General features: G+C 37.9%; 1 protein-coding gene across 1 annotated transcript in view; it reads left to right on the top strand.

Moving 5' to 3' along the window:
• Positions 1-5,014: 5,014 nt before the first annotated feature.
• The window catches only part of USP38 (ubiquitin specific peptidase 38), a 37,947-nt gene continuing 21,240 nt past the window's right edge, over positions 5,015-21,721 (top strand). The window contains exons 1-4 of the mRNA XM_011987160.1: positions 5,015-6,288; positions 7,981-8,116; positions 15,906-16,035; positions 18,033-18,134. Of these exons, the coding sequence (XP_011842550.1) occupies positions 5,607-6,288; positions 7,981-8,116; positions 15,906-16,035; positions 18,033-18,134 (1,050 nt within the window). The 5' untranslated portion in view covers positions 5,015-5,606. The remainder of the gene's footprint in view (positions 6,289-7,980; positions 8,117-15,905; positions 16,036-18,032; positions 18,135-21,721) is intronic.

The raw sequence follows: 21,721 nt of genomic DNA, 5'->3' as shown, positions 1-21,721 counted from the left end.
CCAAGGGCCATGCCCCGGGCTACTGTTACAAACAGATGGAATGGTTTCTCTAAAGATGGGAGGGCCAGGACCAGGGCTGTAGTGAGGACCTGCTTTAGCTCTTTCACTGCCTGAATTTCCTTTGGGGGCCATTACAAGGGATCGGGCTCCTCTTCTAGTAACTTGAGATACAGAATTTTGTCTTTTAAGCATATGAGTCAATCCATAACCTAAATAGCCAGTTAAACCTAAAAATTTTTGGAATTTTCTCTTTGTCTTAGGCAAAGGCAAACCCACTATTCCCAATATTCTCTCTGGGTTTATTATCCACTTCCCTTCATTAATCAGGTGTCCTAAATATTTAACTTCTTTTTCTACAAACTGCAATCTGTTCTTAGAGACTCACAATCCCCTTTCTCAAAGAAAATACGGCAAGATTATGGTGGTTTCTGATACCTCGGCCTTCCTTTTGCCAGAAATTAAAAGTTCATCCACATATTCTAACAACTGGGTCCTGGAAAGTTTGAATTCCTCCAGGACTAAGATTTGACAAAATAAGTTTGGGGCTTCTGTGAAACCTTGTAGCAGAACAGTCCAGTGGTACTGTTGTTTTCTCATTTCTTTTTTGCCTATGAACATCCAATTACTCCAGCACCATTTGTTGAAAACACTATCCTTCCTCCACTGAATGGCTTTTGAATCTCTGTCAAAAATCAGTTGGGTATATTTGTGTAGGTCTAGGTTATTGTTGTCCATTTCACTGACTATGTGTCCATCTCTCTGCCATTACCATACTGTCTTAATTACCCTGGCATATAATGAGTATTATATTTGATTAGTGCTATGGTTTTGCTGTGTCCCCACCCAAATCTCATCTTGAATTGTACTGCCCATAATCCCCATGTGTTGGGGGAAGAAACAGGTGGAAATAATTGAATCATGGGAGCAGGTTCTCCCATCCTGTTCTCATGATATAAGTTCTCACGAGATCTGATTTTATAACAGGCTTCTCCCTTTAGCTTAGCTCTCATTCTTCTCCTTCCTGCTGCCACGTGAAGGACATGTTTGCTTCCCCTTCCACCATAAGTGTAAGTTTCCTGAGGCCTGCCAGCCATGCTGAACTATGAGTCAATTAAACTTTCCCTTTATAAATTACCTAGTCTCAGATACGTCTTTAACAGCAGCATAAGAACAAAGTAACACAGGTAAAATGATCCCTCTCACTTAATTCCTCCTTTTCAGAATTGTTGTAGCTACTCTGATTTGTTTTTCCAAATACATTTTAGAATAATCTTGCCTGTACAGGAAGAAGGAAAAAAAAAACCTTGCTGGAGTTTTAATAGGAATTGTATTAAACCTGCATATCGATTTAGGGATCATTAACATCTACACTACGGTGAGTCTTCTAATCCTTGTACATGGTCATTTATTTAGATCTTTGATTTCTTTCATCAGTGTTTTGTTGTTTTCAGCATGAGTCCTGTACATGCACTGTCAGATTTACACCTACATAGTTTTTATTTTGAGCAATTATCAATGCTATATTTTTAATTTTGGTTTCCATGTGTTCATTGCTAGTACATAAAAGTACAATTGATTTTTGTCTATTCTCTTATGTTCTGAAACCCTGCTGAGTTTTTTAGTTCTAGAAATTATTGTGTAGATTCCTTAGGACTTTTTTTTAACCATGTTTTTCATTTCATTTTTTAAAAGTTCATTCGTTCAAAAAATTGTTAGATTGAGCTGGGCACGGTGGCTCACGTCTGTAATCCCAGCACTTTGGGATGTTGAGGTGGGAAGACCATTTGTGGTCAGGAGTTCAAGACCAGCCTGGCCAACATGGTGAAACCCCATCTCTACTAAAAATACAAAAATTAGCCAGGTGTGGCGGTGGGTGCCTATAATCCCAGGAGGCTGAGACAGGAGAATCACTTGAACCCAGGAGGTTGCAGTGAGCTGAGATCATACCACTGTACTCCAGCCTGGGCAACAGAGTGAGACTCCATCACACACACACACACACACACACACACACACACACACACACTTGTTAGATTGTTTAGTGTTCTAACTGCTAGATATAGAGGTAACTAAGAAAATTAAGGGGTTTGTTTTTTGACCTCATGAAGCTTAGATTCTAGAGGACAGAAAAAGGCTGTAAACATATAATAAATGAGGAGAACGGTAGGAAAAGACACAAGAGCAACTTTATGGAGGGCCTTAAAGTCAACAGTAGTCATTTGAATTTTAAGATGATAAGCACTGGAAGATTTAAAATAGGGTAGTGAGGCTGCTCTGCCTATGAAGTAGCCAATGGTATATTTTTAATTTTTAATTTTCTTTTATTCATTTACTTTCTTAATAAACTTGCTTTCACGTTGCACTGTGAAAAAAATTAAATGAATTAATTAAAAATTAAAAAATTAAATGAAATAGGGTCATGAGATTAGCTTGGTGTCCATTTTAAATCATTAAAACAAAAACCATATCAAAGTGGTTGGTGTGTTTCTTTCCTGTCTTATCTTCTTTACAACTTAAAAAACATATATGAACATAAATTTCATAAAGTCAGGGATTATTTGTAATTATTTCATATGATGGTTTATTTATCACAGTCCTCTCTATAAAATCAGTTTGCTTTTGATTCTATAAGGTGGTATAATATAAATTTCCTAGGAGAAAACTAACCTCACAATAACGTTATTGCAGTTGGCCAACTCTAACCACTGCTTTTGGAACTGCCTTTTCTCTTTGTTTATCACAAATATAAATACACACACTTTTCATCTAATAGTATGATGGAAATTAATAGAGACTCTAGAGTCAGACGTGATTATTTTTTTAACCTCCTTTGGCTTCAGTATCTTATCTATAAAATGCAGCTATTAACATCTACTTCCAAAACCCTGTTTTGAGAACCAAGGGTAAAGTATAATATATTGAGTTCCAGGAACACAGAGGTTGCTCAATAATCACTCCCTATCCTGTGCTTTTTCTTCTTTCATCCCCATCACTCAGCTCCCATTCTCAGATCTAACATATTTGTAAAACCTGTAATTAGCAATTGAGGCCTTAGACTAAAACTTTATACAAAATTTTAATGCCCCATACGATAGCACCCATTGGATTCAATGATTAGTGGCATGACTCACTGCAAAAAAAAATCTTCCACAGACTTCTGAAAATATTTTAAAATGTTAAAAAGGACCATGGTATTATTACAGAATTTTTAGTTATGCTATAAAATAAACTTGAAGTTGGCCACTTTCAATTGAAATCTTATAGAAGAGAGTGTTACACACATTTTTTTAACTAATGGCAAAAGAAGGAAATAAGTTTTGAATATCTTGGTATAAAAACTTAATATTTCATTTCATGCATCTATCATTCAACAGGTATTTTTAAAATACAGTCATGGTGCTTTTGGAAGTCTAATATTATGACGTTATGTAATTTATATGAATTAATAGCATTATGTTCTCTTGGACATCTTATTTTGTAATATTTAATTTTTCAAGACCTAGTATTAACAGAAAGAAGAAAATGTTATAGACAATTCAAAGTAATCTGTCAAGTTTTAAATTTACCAATTTTTTTTCTTGTCTACTTTGGAATAATCACTTCACTGGTACCATTCAGCAATCTTCATTCATCCTGTTAGTTTCTTAGCACAAAGACTAATTCCAAATTTCCTCCACTCCACCTCAAATCCACGCTCCTTCTTAATACTTCCTTCTTAATAGTTTATTTTCTCTATTATTTTTGTCTTCCACTGTGGCATTATTCCCAGTAAAGACAAATATCTCTGTACCTTCACCTCCTGCCTATTGGAAAAAGGAAAGTTCCAAAATCATTCCTGTCTCTAGCATGATGGATAGATCAATTACCTCAATTCTCTTTTATCTTCCGTATCTTCCTACAACTCAACTTGGTCTTAAGTTCCCTTTTACCCAGCCCCTGTCTCCTCTAAACCACTCTTCGTAAGACTACCATAATCAACGTGTTAAATATGTTAGTATAATCGTGTTTGTAACTTGGTAAAAAAAAAAAAAAAAAAAAAAAAAAAAAAAAACACTCTTTGGCAAACTGAAGTAACAGAATTTTGTTCATTTTTCTACGGGACATTTTAAATGACCTATTTCTTTAAAGTTTTGTCTGTATTACAGGGCCTTAATGTCTAGTTTCACAACTATATTAACTAAGCCTGAAGGGCGCTATATAGTTAGGCAATATTTTCCAATATAAAGAGCTCTGATTGAAGTTCAAACTCTTATTGTGAATCTTTGGAATTTGGCATGAAAGAGAACAAACATGATTGCATATGTTCTTCCCTACTTTAAACCATCTTCAGTGTCAACATACACAATGAGTTTTGTGGTATTTCCACCTGGTTTTCTATTTTCAAAGTACTCTTTTGTATGACACAGGAATAAAAATACTTGAATTCTAATCTGCCATTTTCCCTTACTCTCCTCGCACTTTTTTGGACGGCTTATAATTTTCGATATGGTACAAAGGCTCACTAACTGGTTTTTTGCTAGAGGCCTGCTACTGATACTGATGGCCGCTAACTGCTAGGTATGCCGCCGGTATTGCTCTTACTTCAATACCGACATCGCACGATAAAAGGCAGTGGCATTTAGGCGCGCAAGCGCAATTCTTGATTAATGAGCCAAGGCAAAGTCTTCTCAATCCGAGTTTTGAGTTTTCCTTACTTTTCCCCCAAATGCTCTTTTCCTCGGATTTCACATCAATAGCACTTTCTCGAGTTTTCACGAGTAACCTGACGCAGGCGGAACCGACGGAGACTAGCCGGCGAGAATCCTACGGTCGCAGCCAGCTGCGCAGCGTCAGCCGGGAACGCTCCGTGCGGAAGACCGCCTGTGACTCGACACACTCTCCAGTGACGCGGTAGTCGCCGCACCTGCGCTGCGGGGCGGGAAGGAGGCTCCGAGTGCCAGGGGAAGGGAGTCTACGACTCCGGGCGGAAGCTGGGGAAGCAGGGAGGGAGAGAGGGAAGAAGGGAGGAAGAGACGGGCGGAGGGGCGGTCCTTGCCGGAGGTTCCTTGATCCTTCACTTCCTGTTTGCCGGCACTTCAAAATCCGGGTCAAAGGGTGTCGCTTCGGTCTCTTTTACCCGGCTGATCCCAGCACCCTCCGTGACAGCGCCTCCTGACTCAGCCGACAGCCGGCTTCTTCTCACGATCTGCTGAAGCCTGGACGCCCACACCTGACCCGGAACTCGGAGGCGCGCTTCCTCCACCCACCGGCTAGCAGCCCCGGACCCTGAGCGCCCGCCGACGCCGCCGGGGGTCCCGACAGGCCTCTCCGCGCTGATGCTGAGAGGGATCGAGGGCCCGGGGCGGCGGCGGAGTACGGGCCTCTGGCGCCTTAGGCCAGCCGCAGGTATCGGTTCTTACGCTCTCCAGGCTCGCCAGCTCTCGCCCCAGCTTGGATGGGTCTCCCTGCCCCATAAATGTGGCTGCTGAGGCGGCGGTGGCGGTGGCCCGTCACGCTGCTGCTGCGGCGCTCCAAGTTCACCTCCGCCCCGGGGCTCTCCTGCCCCACCTCGGGGCTGCCGCCACCCGCTCCTTATTCTCTGGCCCTGGCCTTGCTGCGTGGCGACAATGGACAAGATCCTGGAGGGCCTTGTGAGTTCTTCGCATCCCCTGCCCCTCAAGCGGGTGATTGTGCGGAAGGTGGTGGAATCGGCGGAGCACTGGCTAGACGAGGCGCAGTGCGAGGCCATGTTTGACCTGACGACCCGGCTCATCCTGGAGGGCCAGGACCCTTTCCAGCGGCAGGTGGGGCACCAGGTGCTGGAGGCCTACGCACGATACCACCGGCCAGAGTTCGAGTCCTTCTTCAACAAGACCTTTGTGTTGGGCCTCCTTCATCAGGGCTACCACTCTCTGGACAGGAAGGATGTAGCCATCCTGGACTACATTCACAACGGCCTGAAGCTGATTATGAGCTGTCCGTCGGTGCTGGATCTCTTCAGCCTCCTGCAGGTAGAGGTGTTACGGATGGTGTGTGAGAGACCGGAGCCGCAGCTCTGTGCCCGACTGAGCGACCTTCTGACCGACTTCGTGCAATGCATCCCCAAAGGGAAATTGTCCATCACGTTCTGTCAACAGCTGGTTCGAACGATAGGCCACTTCCAGTGCGTGTCCACTCAGGAGAGAGAGTTGCGGGAATATGTCTCCCAGGTGACAAAAGTGAGTAATTTGCTGCAGAACATCTGGAAGGCCGAGCCTACCACACTGCTGCCTTCTCTGCAGGAAGTTTTTGCAAGCATCTCTTCCACAGGTAAGGGTCATTATCTTTCAGAATATCTCATAAAAATTCAGTATATGTCTCTCTTGAACACACACATTCACACCATGTTTTCCTACTGCCCTGAAAACATTCTTAAGGGCGAGCAAATCCTAATACCCTTATCCCAGATTTATTCACATTCACTACCTTATTCAGGACGTCACTTCGTACTTTAAAAACAGGCAGCGTTCCCATTTTAAAGGTTGAGAACGTCCAGGTCTAAGACCTTTGGCACTAAACAAGTTGCTTAATTACCCAGCCTCTGCTCAAGTTATTTGGAATGCTTTGAGGATGACAGCTACTGCAGAAAGCTTCCATTCATTAGTGACTAATGGTAGCATGATGTTTACCATAGTATTTGTTGTTCGTGTCTCTCTCTTTTTATAATGAGTTTTCCCCCCATTTTTGTATTTCCTCATTTTTGAATTAATGGATTGTGCAATTTATTACTGGATTATCCCAGTTAACTATGAAGCTTTTAAATACTGACATTTTTTGTCTACAGTATCTAGTAGACAAAGGAGGGATACAGATAGAATGAGGGAAGGAAGAAGAGTACGAGAATGTAAATATTTGTTTTAGTGCCCATGAACTGCATTCTCAGAAAGCAGAGAAGGGTCACATGATACTTGCCTAGAAAATGCTTTCTCGCCCAGAAATTTTACCAGTACCTCTACCTTCCTTGTTCTGTCTTGGACCTTTCAGGTTTGAATAGATTCAAAACCATGTTCATTTCCGCTCTACTTGGTACAAGCATTCTCCTTTATTTATACCACCAGCGGGTACTGTCTGGCTGTTCAGATTGAACTTGTGAGGGACGTGTCCTCTTTTTATCTTAAGAACCAGAAGTAAAGGTGGAGTTTTATCAAGCGTTCTATGTTCTGATGAATTTAATATATTTATGAAAGAATTACAAACGATGTATTTGCAGTATCTGAGTTAGTTTTTCTTTTCTTTTTGTAATTTTACTTCTATTGCCTGTGTTATCATAACTCTTAGGTTCCTACCAAATTTTTTCAACCGTAGCAATAAAGGTGCTTGTCTTGGATTTGCTTAATTTGTATCCAGTTTAAGCAAAGTCTCCCCAAAAGTCACCTTAATTTCTACTTTAAGAGATTTTTTAAAATCTTCCTTAGAGCAATGTAATGATGAATAGTTTTAAGTTATTCTGGAGGGTCTGAAGCGGGAGTTGAAATGATACTTAAGTGCCCCCAAAAGTCACCTTAATCTCTACTTTAAGAGAATTTTTTAAATCTTCCTTAGAAAGATGTAATGATCAATAAGTTTTAAGTTATTTTGGAGGGTCTTAAGTAGAAGTTGAAATGATACTTTATGTTTCTTTATATTTCCTTTCTGATTAGTGATTTACAGGTTAATATTTCAGTGCAACAATAAGTCGATAGATTATGAAAAATTAAAGTAACTTATGGACTAACCATAGCAATATATTTTAGTATTCTGTCTATAGTATGAGTGATCATTGCTGTTCACTCTTAATCTTTCATTCCTGTAATTTAACATTCCTTGTAAATTAGAGTCTACGCATGAGGATGTAGCATAATAATCCTTCCTAATTAACACCTTTGCTGCAATTACTTTTGTTTTTTTTTTGTAAAGTGTTGTTCTTTTTAAATACTTGAACGTACTTGCCATGTTTCCTTTTCTTTTTAATTAAAAAAACAGATGCATCATTTGAACCTTCTGTAGCATTGGCAAGCCTTGTGCAGCATATTCCTCTTCAGATGATTACAGTTCTCATCAGGAGCCTTACTACAGATCCAAATGTAAAAGATGCAAGTATGACCCAAGCCCTTTGCAGGTACTTCTTCATGACACTATTAATGGTAATTGTAGATTGGGGAAGAGGAAATACTTTGTATTTTGTGAGTAATGAAAAACTTACGAATGTTTAAAACTAAAATCATGGAATGACATATGTAAATATTCTCCAAATAGATTGGAATTGTTTACCTTACAGCGTTGACAGGCATCCCAATAATTCACAAATCTATTTTCAATTCAACTTTAATTCCCAAAATATACACACATATATGCAGATGCTGATTGGATTATCAGTATACAGTATTTCACTAATTTCGTTGCTCATCATTGTTTCCTGCAACCTATTTTTCTTCGTTTTTTTTTTCTTCTTTAGTAAGTATACACTTTACTTTCTCTCTTAACCAGGCTCAGTGTGTAATACACTGTTTGCCTTCGCCTGTTTGTATTTTTTTTCTTTCTCAGTTTTAAATCAGTTTCTCAGATTTGGCAAGATACAGAATTCTAATTTGATAACCGTTTTCTCTTAGCATTTTAAAAATAATACTGTATTACCTTTGGGCATCTATTGTTGCCGGTGGGAAGTCACCTGTCAATCTGACTCATTCCTTTGTGAGTAGTCAGCTTTTCTGGAAACTTTTATGTTCTCTTTATCCTTAATGTTCTATAATTTTATTCTTACATTTCTAGGTATAATCTTAATATTATTTGCCCTTCTCAGCACTTTGGCACTTTTATTCAGTCATTCATTCATTTATTCAAACCACACTTATTGAGTACTTACCATGAATGCCAGGCAGTGTTCAAAATGTCCTCAAACAAACTGATAAAAATATCTGCCTTATAGGCTTACATTCTACTTGGGGAGGCAGACAGTAATTTAATAACACACTTCATTGATTCCAACATGTCTTCTAATTTCAAAGATGTTTAAATGTAGAAATGCCCAGTCATTCGTGTCCTAGTTAAATTGGCATGACTTTTCTTGCCTTGGTGGTACATAAGCTAATTATGCATCTTAAAATTGAATTTGTTTTTGATTTGATTAAATATAATAAGTAAAATAATTTAGTACGTTAGATAGTGATACATGTTTGAAAAAAAGCAGACAGAAAGAGGGATAGGAGTAGACAGGAAGGGGGACAGATTGTGGGGAAGTGGTTTGCAATTTTAAATAAGGTGGCTGAAGAAGTCTTCACTAAGGTAACCATGAAGTGAAGACATGAAGGATGTGAAGAAGCAAACCTGTGGATATCTGAGGGGAAGAATATCAATACTGTTTTATAGTTCACTAATTTTCTCTTCAAAGGTGCTCATCTGTAGAGCTTACTTACTGAGTTTCTTTATTTCAATGACTATTTTTTTCTAATTGAGTTTTTTGTGTTTTCCTGTTCTTATTAAATACCTGACTGTTTTTGTTTTTTAATTCTTTTCCTGTGTGTGTGTGTATATTAAGCACATTTAAATACAGTATAAGGATTTGGACAAAAGGGTTTCTGTGCTTCTGTTATAAAATTATTATTATAGGGTAACATATAAACTGAGGTATTCATATTGAGTTCTCAGCTGCATTTGTACTAACTTCACTCTCTATAACACAAACTCTAGGGACTTTGATTTTCTCCACCTTATCCCCCTTTTCACTTCATTGTTTAAAAAGGTCTTCCTCTTCTAGCATTTCTCCTTTCTTCTTGTGCTCTTAAACATAATTGAATCAATTTATCTGTAACTTTTACTTCCAGTTTCATAGTATTCATTTCCTCTTTGACTTTCAGAAATTTGTGAAAGTGCTTTATATGTATGAGAAAACTCTTATGTAAATGTTTTTCCTGTTGTGTGACCTCTGTCCCCATTGCTTTTAATTTATGATGATCCCCCTTGCTGTGTTTGATAATATGTATTTTTATTCTCATCTCCTTGATATCTTTGTATTCATTGTTCTTGAAATTCTTATCTGACACTATACTGTTAGGAATTTCTTTCTGTATCTATTCTTTTTATTTTCTTCCTTCCCATTATTATCATCACTATCAGTTCTGATCTGTATGTGGCTGACTTCCAAGTCTTTATGTAAAGTTCTCGTTGTTCATTTACTCTTAAGAAACTCTTACCTTATTCATCTCTTCATAATGTAACTCCTTCTGTGCCCTATTTAGCAGCAGCACACTTTTGTCAGTGTGACTGTAACAGCACTAAAGTGTCTTTCCCTTTGGGATGAATGTATTATAACTTGTATTTCCTCCTAGTAAAACAGATGCAGAGAATTATAGATTTTACAGCTGGAAGTGAAATTAGAAATTAGTTGGTCCATCACTTTCATTGCATAGGGTAATAGTAGCAGATTTTCTTTACATGACATAAACTATTTAATACTCACCACAGTCTTTTGAAATAGGTACTGTTATTGGCCCCATCTCATAGTTGAGGAAACTGAGAGGTTAAATTGTTTACCTAAGCTCATTCAGGTAATAAACAGTGAATCCGGTATTTGAACTTAAATCTGGCTCCCGGTTATGAGATAGTCACCCATGAAGACACAAACCAGGGTAGTCAAGTTTCTCACGTAGGGCCACTCTCTTAGAGGCAGAACTTATCTTCATGGCCTGATATTGGTGTTTATTTTTTTTCTCTTTTTTTACTTAAATTGACACTAATTCTAGATATCTGGTCACAAACCTATAAGCAATTTTCAACTCCATCCTTTCTTTCATTCCCTTTGATTAACATAATGAATAAGTCCATTGGATTTTTTCTTTAGGACATTTCTTAAAATGACGCTTATTCTATCCCCACTGCCCTGAAGAAATCAGGCTTTCCTCGTTGCACAGTTTTTTAGTTCGTCTTTTTGCTAGCAGTGACTTACTTTTCTTATCTTAATCATCTGGACTCCTGATTTTTCTCTTTCAATCAAGACATTGTAGTGACTTCCACTACCTACTAAGTTGAATTCATATTCCACTTCTTGGCATTCAGTCCTCTTAATTTTCAAGCCTCTTCAAAAACAGTTGTAGTACCCAATTTAGGAATTTTTTTTCAAGATATATTTGGAAATTAATTTTTACCTACTTGTTTCTATGGGGAGTTGTACCCAGTTTTCGTATTACATTTCCAGTATAGCCTGCGTGATCCTATTTACCCATAATCTACCTGAAGTAATTACTCTTATGTAGAAAATGTAACTGAAAGGGATAGTGATATTTATTTTTACCATCCTCCTCCCACTTTATACCTCCCCGTGCACTATACTTTCCCAAACATAGCAGTGATCATGTTTACAGTCATTTTCTATAATCCATAGAAATGCAAATGTAAATCTAGATACCATACCAGGACCAAACAGGTAACATTAAAATATGAAATAGGCCAAGTATAAGTTAAGTGATAGGAAATGGGATACATAAGTACTTTCTAAAAGAGAAAACTGATCATGAACTCCAGTTGTCTGTTGATACAAGGAAATTGGAATCCAGTCTTGTTTGATTTTTCAAAAGAAGCCTGAAATCCAGTTTTCTATGTGAAATTTCCCAATGTTTAAAACACTGGGACAAATAAAAGGGAAGGCTGCCTATAGCCCGCAAGCTGCCATGTAAAAGTGGAAATTGGTGTTATTCTCCATAAATTACAATTAAACCAAGACAATTATGGTGTCTTTCATAATTTTGCCAGTTTTACTGTTACGATTTTAAAGTTGCATGTATTTTTCTTTAGCTATATAAAGAAATGCTTTCATTTAGTTAATAAATTTGAGTTCCTACTCAGTGCCAGGCATTAAGTGCTGGGAATCCAAAGATACATGAGAGATTACTGCTGTCAAGCTCACAATCTAATGGAGGAGATAGGTCGTGGAGTACATAAATAACAAGTATATAGTTAAATGTTATTTAAATAGTAAGATATTAAATCAGTATACCAGGGTTAAAAGAAAGTGTCCTTAGAATTCAAATTGATAATCACTGATACATGGTGGATAAGATTCCTGTAGTTAACCATAAAAATAGTTTATCCTGCAGTGCCTGCCTGTACCAGAGAAGAAACAGACATGTGCAAGTCCAATCAAATTGAAACAGAACTGGAATATAATTAAAGTGTGGCAAAAAAAACATGGCATTCTGTCCTGGCAGAGCTTAGTTTAAATGCCAGTACTATTATTTGATAATTGTGTGCTTGTTGACAAATTTCCTAACTTTTCTTCCCTTTTTAAGGACAGAAACCATACCTTATTGTTATATTCTCAGCACCAAACACAGTACCTGCTATATAATACACAAATCTTTATTTCATGAATGCTTTCTGACTTAGTCTGTTTGGGCTACTATAAAAAAATACCTTAGATTGGGTTGTTTATGAACAATAGAAATTTATTTCCCACAGTTCTGGAGGCTGGGAAATCCAAGGTCACCATGCCTGGCTAATTTTTGTATTTTTAGTAGAGATGGAATTTCACCATATTGGCCAGGCTAGTCTTGAACTTCTGACCTCAGGTGATCCAGCCGCCTTGGCCTTCCAGAGTGCTGAGATTACATGCGTGAGCCACGGCGCCCAGCCTTCAGTTGCTTTCTGAAAGAGTTGTACCAATCTTCATTGTGGTAGAGATCTAACTTTAGGTAGTGTCTCTATCAGATCCCATATTACTTTTTTGTTTTTTCTTTTTTCATTAAATTGGTCAAGCAGATTTGGTGTGTGGTGAGGGCCTTTTCCTTTAGATGGAGCTTTCTGTGTGTCCTCACGTGGCAGAAAGAGCAGGGGTGCCCCCTTCAGCCTCTAATCCCAGTCACTAGTCACCTGACAAAGGCCCCACCTCTTAATACCAACACATTGGGGATTAGATTTTAACATATGAATTTTGGAGGGACACAAACATTCAGACCACAGCAGCTTCTGATCTGTATAACATCTGATATGAAGTTTATTTATAGGTGGTCCAGAGATTGGCATACATGAAATAAGGTAAAGAATGGAAGCTTTTGAGATGTAAAGGCAGAAATGGAAAGGATGAGAAAAAGGCTGGCTGAGTAATGAAGGATAATGAAAAGCCACGGCCAAGTGGAAGTTTCTACTCTCTGTGCTCTCACCCTCTCTCAGTACTCTCTCTAGACTGAGCCAAAGGGAGTTCTGGCCTTGAGACCTGTATTCTGGTGAGCCCTGTCTGGTTCTTCTCTGACAATGTGACTTCCCATGATGCAAATAATCCACAGAGCCAAGATGTACTCACACATACCCTGCCTCTAGATTACATCTTTTTTATGTCCATATTTACATATATGTATTCACATGATTTTCTTTTAAACTAAAATTGTTTTTTAAAAAAACTGCACTGGTATGTTTTTTCCATCTTAATTCAACAATTTCTCAGCTCTTTCCATTTTAGATTCCTTATGGATAGATTCATGTACATCTATCTTATTATTTCAAGCTCTATATAGTGTTCCATAGTATCAGTACCATAGTATCTTTAAACATTTCCTTATTGACAATCATTTAGGTTGTTTGCAGTTTTTCTATACCATGAACAGTGCTACAGTGAATGTCCTCTGTACACAAATGCAAGTGTGTCTCTGCTTTGCTACTCTGTATAAGTAGAATGGCCACAAAATTTTATGAGAATCACTCCAACAATAATTGGAAGATATGGAATAGCTGTCAAGGACTATGTTAATGACTTGTAACCGTCATTGCTGGAAAGGCCAGAAAAACAAGAAAAGAAATAGAATTTGTGTAGAGAATAGAGGGAACATACACATAACTTGTAGTTAACCTGCATTTGGACTGGGACCACTCTTAATATCCGAATGGACATTTTAATCTTAAAAGCAAAAACCTTAATAAAAATAACATTCCAGTGTTAATGTAGATAGTTATATAACACAATTGTTGTGAAAATAACCGTATCAATGAAGATGTCAGTCCTTCGGCCAGGCACAGTGGCTCACGCCTGTAATCCTAACACTTTAGGAGGCTGAGGTGGGCAAATCACTTGAGGCTAGGATTTCAAGACCAGCTCAGGCAACCCCCTTGGCAAAACCCCAGCTCAGAAAATACAAAAATTAGCCAGTTGTGGTAGGTGTAGTAGGACTACACCTGTGTAGTCCTAGCTACTCAGATGGCCGAGGAGAGAGGGTCGCTTGAGCCTAGGAGACGAACTTTGCAGTGAGCCGAAGTAATGCTGCTGCACTCCAGTCTGGGTAACAGAGCGAGACTGTGTCTCAAAAAGAAAAAAGATGTTAGTCTTTTTAACATAGTAGTTGTTATTTTAGTAATGTATTTATGTCCTTAGTATTTATATTTGCATTTTGTACAATCAAGGTATTTATTTATTGCCACGTGTATTAACATTTGGTGGAAAAGGGGCATTCACAGTATTTCCAGTGTTGTAGATTAATTCATTTAATCTTCACAACAGTGCTGTAAAATAAACATGTTTATGTATAATTTACAGGTGAGGAAACAGACACAGAGAGGTTAAATAACCTATATAGGTATTTAGGGTCCCCTAGCTAATAAATGGCAAATTGAGATTTTTAAACCAGTCACTTTGGCTTCAAAAACTCATTTTTCCCCCTTCTATTTTCTTAGTATATAATCCCAAAAATAGGACTACTAGGTCAAATTATATGAACATTTGCTTCTGTTGCTTTCTTTTTTTTTGGAGACGGAGTCTGGCTCTGTTGTCGAGGCTGGAGTGCAATGGCATGATCTCGGCTCACTGCAACCTCCGCCTCCCGGGTTCAAGCCATTCTCCTGCCTCAGCCTCCCGAGTTGCTGGGATTATAGGCATGTGCCACCATGCCTGGCTAAATTTTGTATTTTTAGTAGAGATGGAATTTCACCATGTTGGCCAGGCTGGTCTTGAACTTCTGACCTCAGGTGATCCAGCCACCTTGGCCTCCCAGAGTGCTGAGATTACAGGTGTGAGCCACCGCGCCCATCCTTCAGTTGCTTTCTGAAAGAGTTGTATCAATCTTCATTGTGGTAGAGCTCTAACTTTGGGGAGTGTCTCTGTTAGATCCCATATTACTTTCTTTTTTTTCCACTAAACTGGGTTGGTATTCAAGAAAAGCACCCATTAGTGCAAAATGAGGCCTTTACAATATTTACAGACTTAGTGCTCTTTTATATATTTGAAGTTTCTTTTTGTTGTCTTTGTATAGTAGGATTTTGAAAAAGATAAAGATACCTCTTTCACAATTCAAAATATAGGCTTTTTAAACAGTACATTTCGTATTAGACTATACTCACCAGGAAGGAGGAATCTTGGTTCATATTCATATATCTTAGTTCAGATTACATTTTGGCTGCTCTTTTTAGAGTAAATTTGCCTAATAAATTCTTGATGCAGGTTGAGCATCCCAAATTTGAAATGTTTGAAAATCCAGTACTTTTTGAGTGCTGACATGATGCTCAAAGGAAATGTTCATTGGGACATTTCAGATTTCAAATTTTTGGATTTGAAATGCCCAACAAGTAAATATATAATGCAAATAATTGAAAATCCAAAGCACTTCTGGTTCCAAACATTTCAGATAAGGAATACCTAACCTGTGCCACTATATAGCATAAATTTTAAGTTTTGCATTTATGCAAAATAATTTATTGGAAATTATTTTTATGGAAATATGTTGAATAGGAGAAACTATCAGTTTACAAGATTGGAAACTCCATGAGAACAAGCACCTGTTACATTCACTTCTACATCTTGGTCAGTGCTTTTCCCCCGCAAATTCAGTAAATGTTTATTAACAAAGTGAGTGGTTATCTACTGTAACTCTTGTTATCTCTAACTAAATGAAAATATTTTCAATAATGATTGTTTCGTTTTCCTTCAATTTCAGAATGATTGACTGGCTATCCTGGCCATTGGCTCAGCATGTGGATACATGGGTAATTGCACTCCTGAAAGGACTGGCAGCTGTCCAGAAGTTTACTATTTTGATAGATGTTACTTTGCTGAAAATAGAACTGGTAAGTGGGAGTGTGGAAATCTATTAGAATATATAGACTCGTAAAATCAATATTTTTATCTTTGGGTGGTATCCTTGAAAGCATCTAATTTTGAGTATGTTATTATTGGTTTGTTTGGAGTAACAGTTTTGAATAGGCTTTAGAAATTGTTTTAAATGTCATTTAAATATAAGTAATTACACTGGGCATGGTTGCTGACCCCTGTAATCCCAGCACAAGGCGGGCAGATCACTTCAGGCCAGGAGTTTAAGACCAACCTAGCCAACATGGCAAAACTCCGTCTCTAGTAAAAATACAAAAATTAGCTGGGCATGATGGTTCGTGCCTGTAGTCCCAGCTGCTCAGGAGGCTGAGGCACGAGAACCACTTGAATCTGAGAGGCAGAGGTTGTAGTGAGCCAAGATAGCACCACTGCACTCCAACCTGGACGACAGAGCAAGACTCTGTCTCAAAAAAAAAAAAAAAAAAAAAGTATAAGTAATTAAAATAATTTTTTCATTTTCAAATATCCAATACAAAAACATTCTTTCCATTATCTCTTGGGTCCACCTAATCAAGCTTTTACCACCATTACTCTACCAAAATTACCTTTGACACCAGTGCTTTCCAGTGTTGCTAAACTCACAAGTCATTTCTCAGGCCTCTTCTCATTTGACCTGTCAGCAATATTTGACACAGTCAATCACTCCCTGTTTTTTCCAGGACATTATAATCTCCTGATTTTTGTCCTCCTTCACAGGCATATCAGTCTCCTGTACTTACTCTAACTTTTAGAATGCCTTACAGTTCAGTCTTTGGTCCATTTTCTTCCCAGTGCATACTCACAGCATAGGTGTTCTATGGCTTTAAATAACATCTCTAATTTGATGACTGCCAGATTTATATTTTTTGTCCATTTTTCTTCCTTGAACTCCATATTCATGTATCCATCTGTCTTTACATGAATGTCAGATTCACTTTATCTACAATTTTACTCCCAATTTTTCCCTCCCAGACCTAGAGGCTCCCCTGTCCTTTCGCTTGCTCAAGCCAAAAACCTTGAAGCTATTCTTATCTTTTTTTTTATTCTCTCTCAGCCCATATCCTACAAATTCTACTGACACCACTTTTAGTATATATCCAGACAGAATCCTACCACCCTGATCCTACATCATCATCCCTTGCTGCAAGATTGCAGCAGCCCTTGTGCTCCTGTTCTTGGCCCCCCGTACCTATCACACAAGGTCCTATGTATTCTGGCCCACTTCTTCTCTAGTCCCATCTCCCACTGTTACTGCCTCGGTCTCTTGTTTCACTTACACTGCCCTTTTTTCTTCATCTGTAGCACACCAGCCTGAAGGCCTCAAGGCCTTCGCAATGCTGTTTGCCCTGCCTATAATGCTCTTATCCCAGGTATTTGCAAGGCTTATTCACTTCCTTCAGTTTTATAATTGGATATCACTTCTTTCATGAGGCATTTATTGAACACTATGTAAAACAGCAGATTTTTTTGCTACACAACGTTCTCTATTCATCATATCCTGCTTTAAATTTCTTAATAACACTTAACCACCATGTGTTACTTTTTATTGTTTCTACCTACCCTCTAGATGGTAAACCCTGTATGATAGAGATTTTTTTTTTATTTCGATCCACTGTTGTAGCACTAGTTCCTAGAACTAGGACAAGTAATAGTATGTGCTTAACAAATATTTGTTGAGTGAATTGAATGAATGGTGGACTCAGGAGCTATCGCCTTGTAAACATAATTTCACAAATTTTTATTTCGTTGGGGAGTTTTAACAATTGGGTTAGGCCAATTACATTACCCTTGATCTCTGTCATGTTGTTATTTCCTCACTTCATCCTTCTCCCAAAGTTTAATTACGTAAGTTTTGTTAGAACTTTCCAGGAAGGGGACATTCATATAAGTAATTTGTAGCTCTAAGAAAATAACCACTGTTGGATTAATGATTTTCCTACAAATTCTTAAGGTGGTGCCTTGTCTTATTTTGAAGGTTTTTAATCGACTTTGGTTTCCTCTTGTGAGACCTGGTGCTCTTGCAGTTCTTTCTCACATGCTGCTTAGCTTTCAGCATTCTCCAGAGGCGTTCCATTTGGTAAGTTGTGACATAAGCTTTCTACTTTGAAAAAGCCTCATTTTGAAAATGTAGTTTAATATTGAGTCACATTTTTATGTAGTAAAAATATTGCAAGTTAGTCCCAAATCTGTTTTCGTGTAGCTTTATGATTTCCTAGAAAACTGAGATTGTGAGATTTCCCTCTAAGAATATATTTTCGTATCTTATTCAAACTACTCCACTTGCAACAACTGTTCACATGGAAGATGTCATTGATGGATGTCTGTTGCACAAATGAACAGTATAGAAGGATTAAAATGATTGAAAAGCACTGCTTTAGAATTTTGAAAGTATGAAAACACACCAGTCTTTGCAAGCTTTTCATTCACTCTCAGCCTACATCCTACAAATCCTGTTGACCGACCTTTAAAATACATCTAGAATCCTGCCACTTTAAGCTAGCTGAATCATTGGCTTTTATTTGATTTCAATTATTTGATTATCAGTTACTGCAGATGAGAAATGACAAATTGTAATTTTGGTCAACTGTCCATTTACCACCCTAGGGCATCATAGGAAAACAGTGCCTTTGTGTGGTTACTTAATTCTTCCAAAGTCTAATCCTGTTTTATAGGACTAGAAAGTCATTGTCAATAAACCCACAATGGAAAAATCTTAGGAATACTGATTCACCATAACAAACGTCAGAGGAGACTAATGAAGTTCAGAATTCCAGTTGTTTTTATTTATCTAGAATATATTCACATAGGTTGCTCAATGTCTCATTTCCACTGAAGGAAAGTCCACAGGCTTTATAGTAAGTAAACCTTACTAGCACGTAATTACATTACACATTACCACTTAGGATGAGTGATTTCTGCAGTTAATTGCCCTAATTTTGGTGAGTTTAATCATCAAGCAATAACCTTATATATATGTATAATAGAAAACAAAACTGGAACTAAGATAGCGGGTGTACTAGCAAAGTCTTCCAAGAAAAAAACATCAATTATTTGTCCTTGTCTTCAGGCACAATCATGTGTAAGACATTTGAGAAAAGGCTTTGTTTTCCACGTTTTTTTTAACTTTTAGATTCAAGGAAACATGTGAAAGTTTGTTACATAGGTAAACTCGTGTCACATGGGTTTGTTTTACAGATTATTGCATTACCTAGTTATTAAAGCAAGTACCCAATAGTTATCTTTTCTGCTCCTCTATCTCCTCCCACTCTCCCCGCTCAAGTAGACCTCAATGTCTATTGTCCCCTTTTTTGTGTTCATGAGTTCTCACCATTTTGCTCCCACTTACAAGTGAAAACATGGGGTATTTGATTTTCTGTTCCTGGGTTAGTTTGCTAAGGATAATAGCCTCCACCTTCATCCATATTCCCGCAGAAGACATGATCTCATTATTATGGCTCCATAGCATTCCATGGTGTATATGTACCACATTTTCTTTATCCAGTCTGTCACTGGTGGACATTTAGATTGATTCCATGTCTTTACTATTGTGAATAATGCTACAGTGAATTCATGTGCATGTATCTTTATGGTAGAATGATTTATATTCCTCTCGGCATATACCCCGTAATAGGAATGCTGGGTCAAATGCTAGTTCTGCTTTTAGCTCTTTGAAGAATCACCATAGTACTTTCCATAATGATTGAATGAATTTATACTCCCACCAAGTGTATAAGTGTTCCCCTTTTTTTTGAACCTTGACTTTTTAATGATAGCCATTCTGACTGGTAGGAAGATGGTAGCTCATTGTGGTTTTGATTTGCATTTCTTTGCTGATCAGTAATATTGAGCTTTTTTAATAAGCTTGTTGGCTGCATATATGTCTTATTTTGAAAAGCATCTGTTCATGTCCTTTGCCCACTTTTTGATTGGGTTTTTCTCTTGTAAATTTGTTTAAGTTCCTTATAGATGCTGGATATTAGACCTTTGTCAGATGCATAGTTTATAAGTATTTTCTCCCATTCCATAGGTTGTTCACTCTGTTGATAGTTTCTTTTGCTGTGCAGAAGCTCTTAAGTTTAATTAGATCCCGTTTGTCAGTTTTCGCTTTTGTTGCAATTGCTTTTGGGGTCTTTGTCATGCAATCTTTGCCCATTCCTATGTCCAGGATGGTTTTGCCTGGGTTGTCTTCCAGGGTTTTTATAGTTTGGGGTTTTACATTTAAGTCTTATCCTTGATGTAACGAACATCGATACAAAAATCCTCAACTTGCAAACCAAATCCAGCAGCACTTCAAAAAAGCTAATCCATCATGATCAAGTAGGCTTCATCTCTAGGATACAAGGTTGGTTCAGCATACACAAATCAATCACATAAACAAATAAAGACAAAAACCACATGGTTATATCAATGGATGCGGAAAAAGCTTTCAATAAATTCAAGCTGCCTTCATGTTAAATACTCTCAATAAACTAGGTATTAGAGGAACATGTCTAAAAATAATAAGAGGCATCTGTAACAAACCCACAACCAACATTATACTCAATGGGCAAAAGCTGGAAGCATTCCCCTTGAAAACCAGCACGAGACAAGGATGCCCTCTCTCATCACTCCTAATCAATATAGTACTGGAAGTCCTAGCCAGAGCAGTCAGGCAAGAGAAAGCAATACGGGACATCCATATAGGAAGAGAAGAAGTGAAACTATTTGTAGATGTTATGTTTCTGTATTTAGAAAACCCCATAGTCTCAGCCCAAAAGCTCCTTCAGCTGATAAACAACTTCAGCAAAGTCTCAGGATACAAAGTTAATGTACAAAAATCACTAGCATTCCTATACACCAACAGCAGCCAAGCTAAGAGCCAAATTAGGAAGGCAATCCCATTTACAACTGCCACAAAAAGAATAAAATACCTAGAAATACAACTAAGCAGGGAGGTTAAAGATCTCTACAATGAGAAATACAAAACAGTGCTCAAAGAAATCAAGAAGACACAAACAAATGGAAAAACATCCCATGCTTATGGATAGGAAGAACCAATATCATTAAAATGGCCGTACTGCCCAAAGCAATTTATAGATGCAGTGCTCTTTCTATCAAACTACCAACGACATTCTTCACAGAACCAAAAAAACACTATTTTAAAATCATATGGAACCAAAGAAGAACCTGAGTAGCCACAGCAATCCTAAGCAAAAAGAACAAAGCTGGAGCCATCACATTACCCAGCTTCAAATTATACTACAGGGCTATGGTAGTATATTAAAACAGCATGGTACTGGTACAAAAACAGGCACATAGACTAATGGAACACAAGAGAGACTCCACAGACAAGGCTGCACACCTATGACCATCTGATCTTGACAAAGCTGTCAACACAAGCAGTGGGGAAAAGGCTTCCTCTTCAATAAATGGTGCTTTGACAACTGGCTAGCCATATGAAGAAGATTGAAGCTGGACCCCTTCCTTACACCATATACAAAAATCAACTCAAGATGTTTTCCAAATTTCTAGGAAGGAGATTCTCTGACATAACTTTATCATTCATTCTAATGTTTATTGCCCACATTGAGGACATTCCTTAATCTCATAGTGGGTAATGTGGCAGTTAGATCACCTGTAACTCCAAATAACTCAGTAAAGAACTTGGGCTTAGGAGTTGCTAAG

This window comes from Mandrillus leucophaeus, unplaced genomic scaffold (genome assembly GCF_000951045.1).
Source record: "Mandrillus leucophaeus isolate KB7577 unplaced genomic scaffold, Mleu.le_1.0 Scaffold301, whole genome shotgun sequence".
NCBI lineage: Eukaryota > Metazoa > Chordata > Mammalia > Primates > Cercopithecidae > Mandrillus > Mandrillus leucophaeus.
Note: the sequence above shows the minus strand (reverse complement) of the source record. Positions and strands in the feature narration are given on the sequence as shown.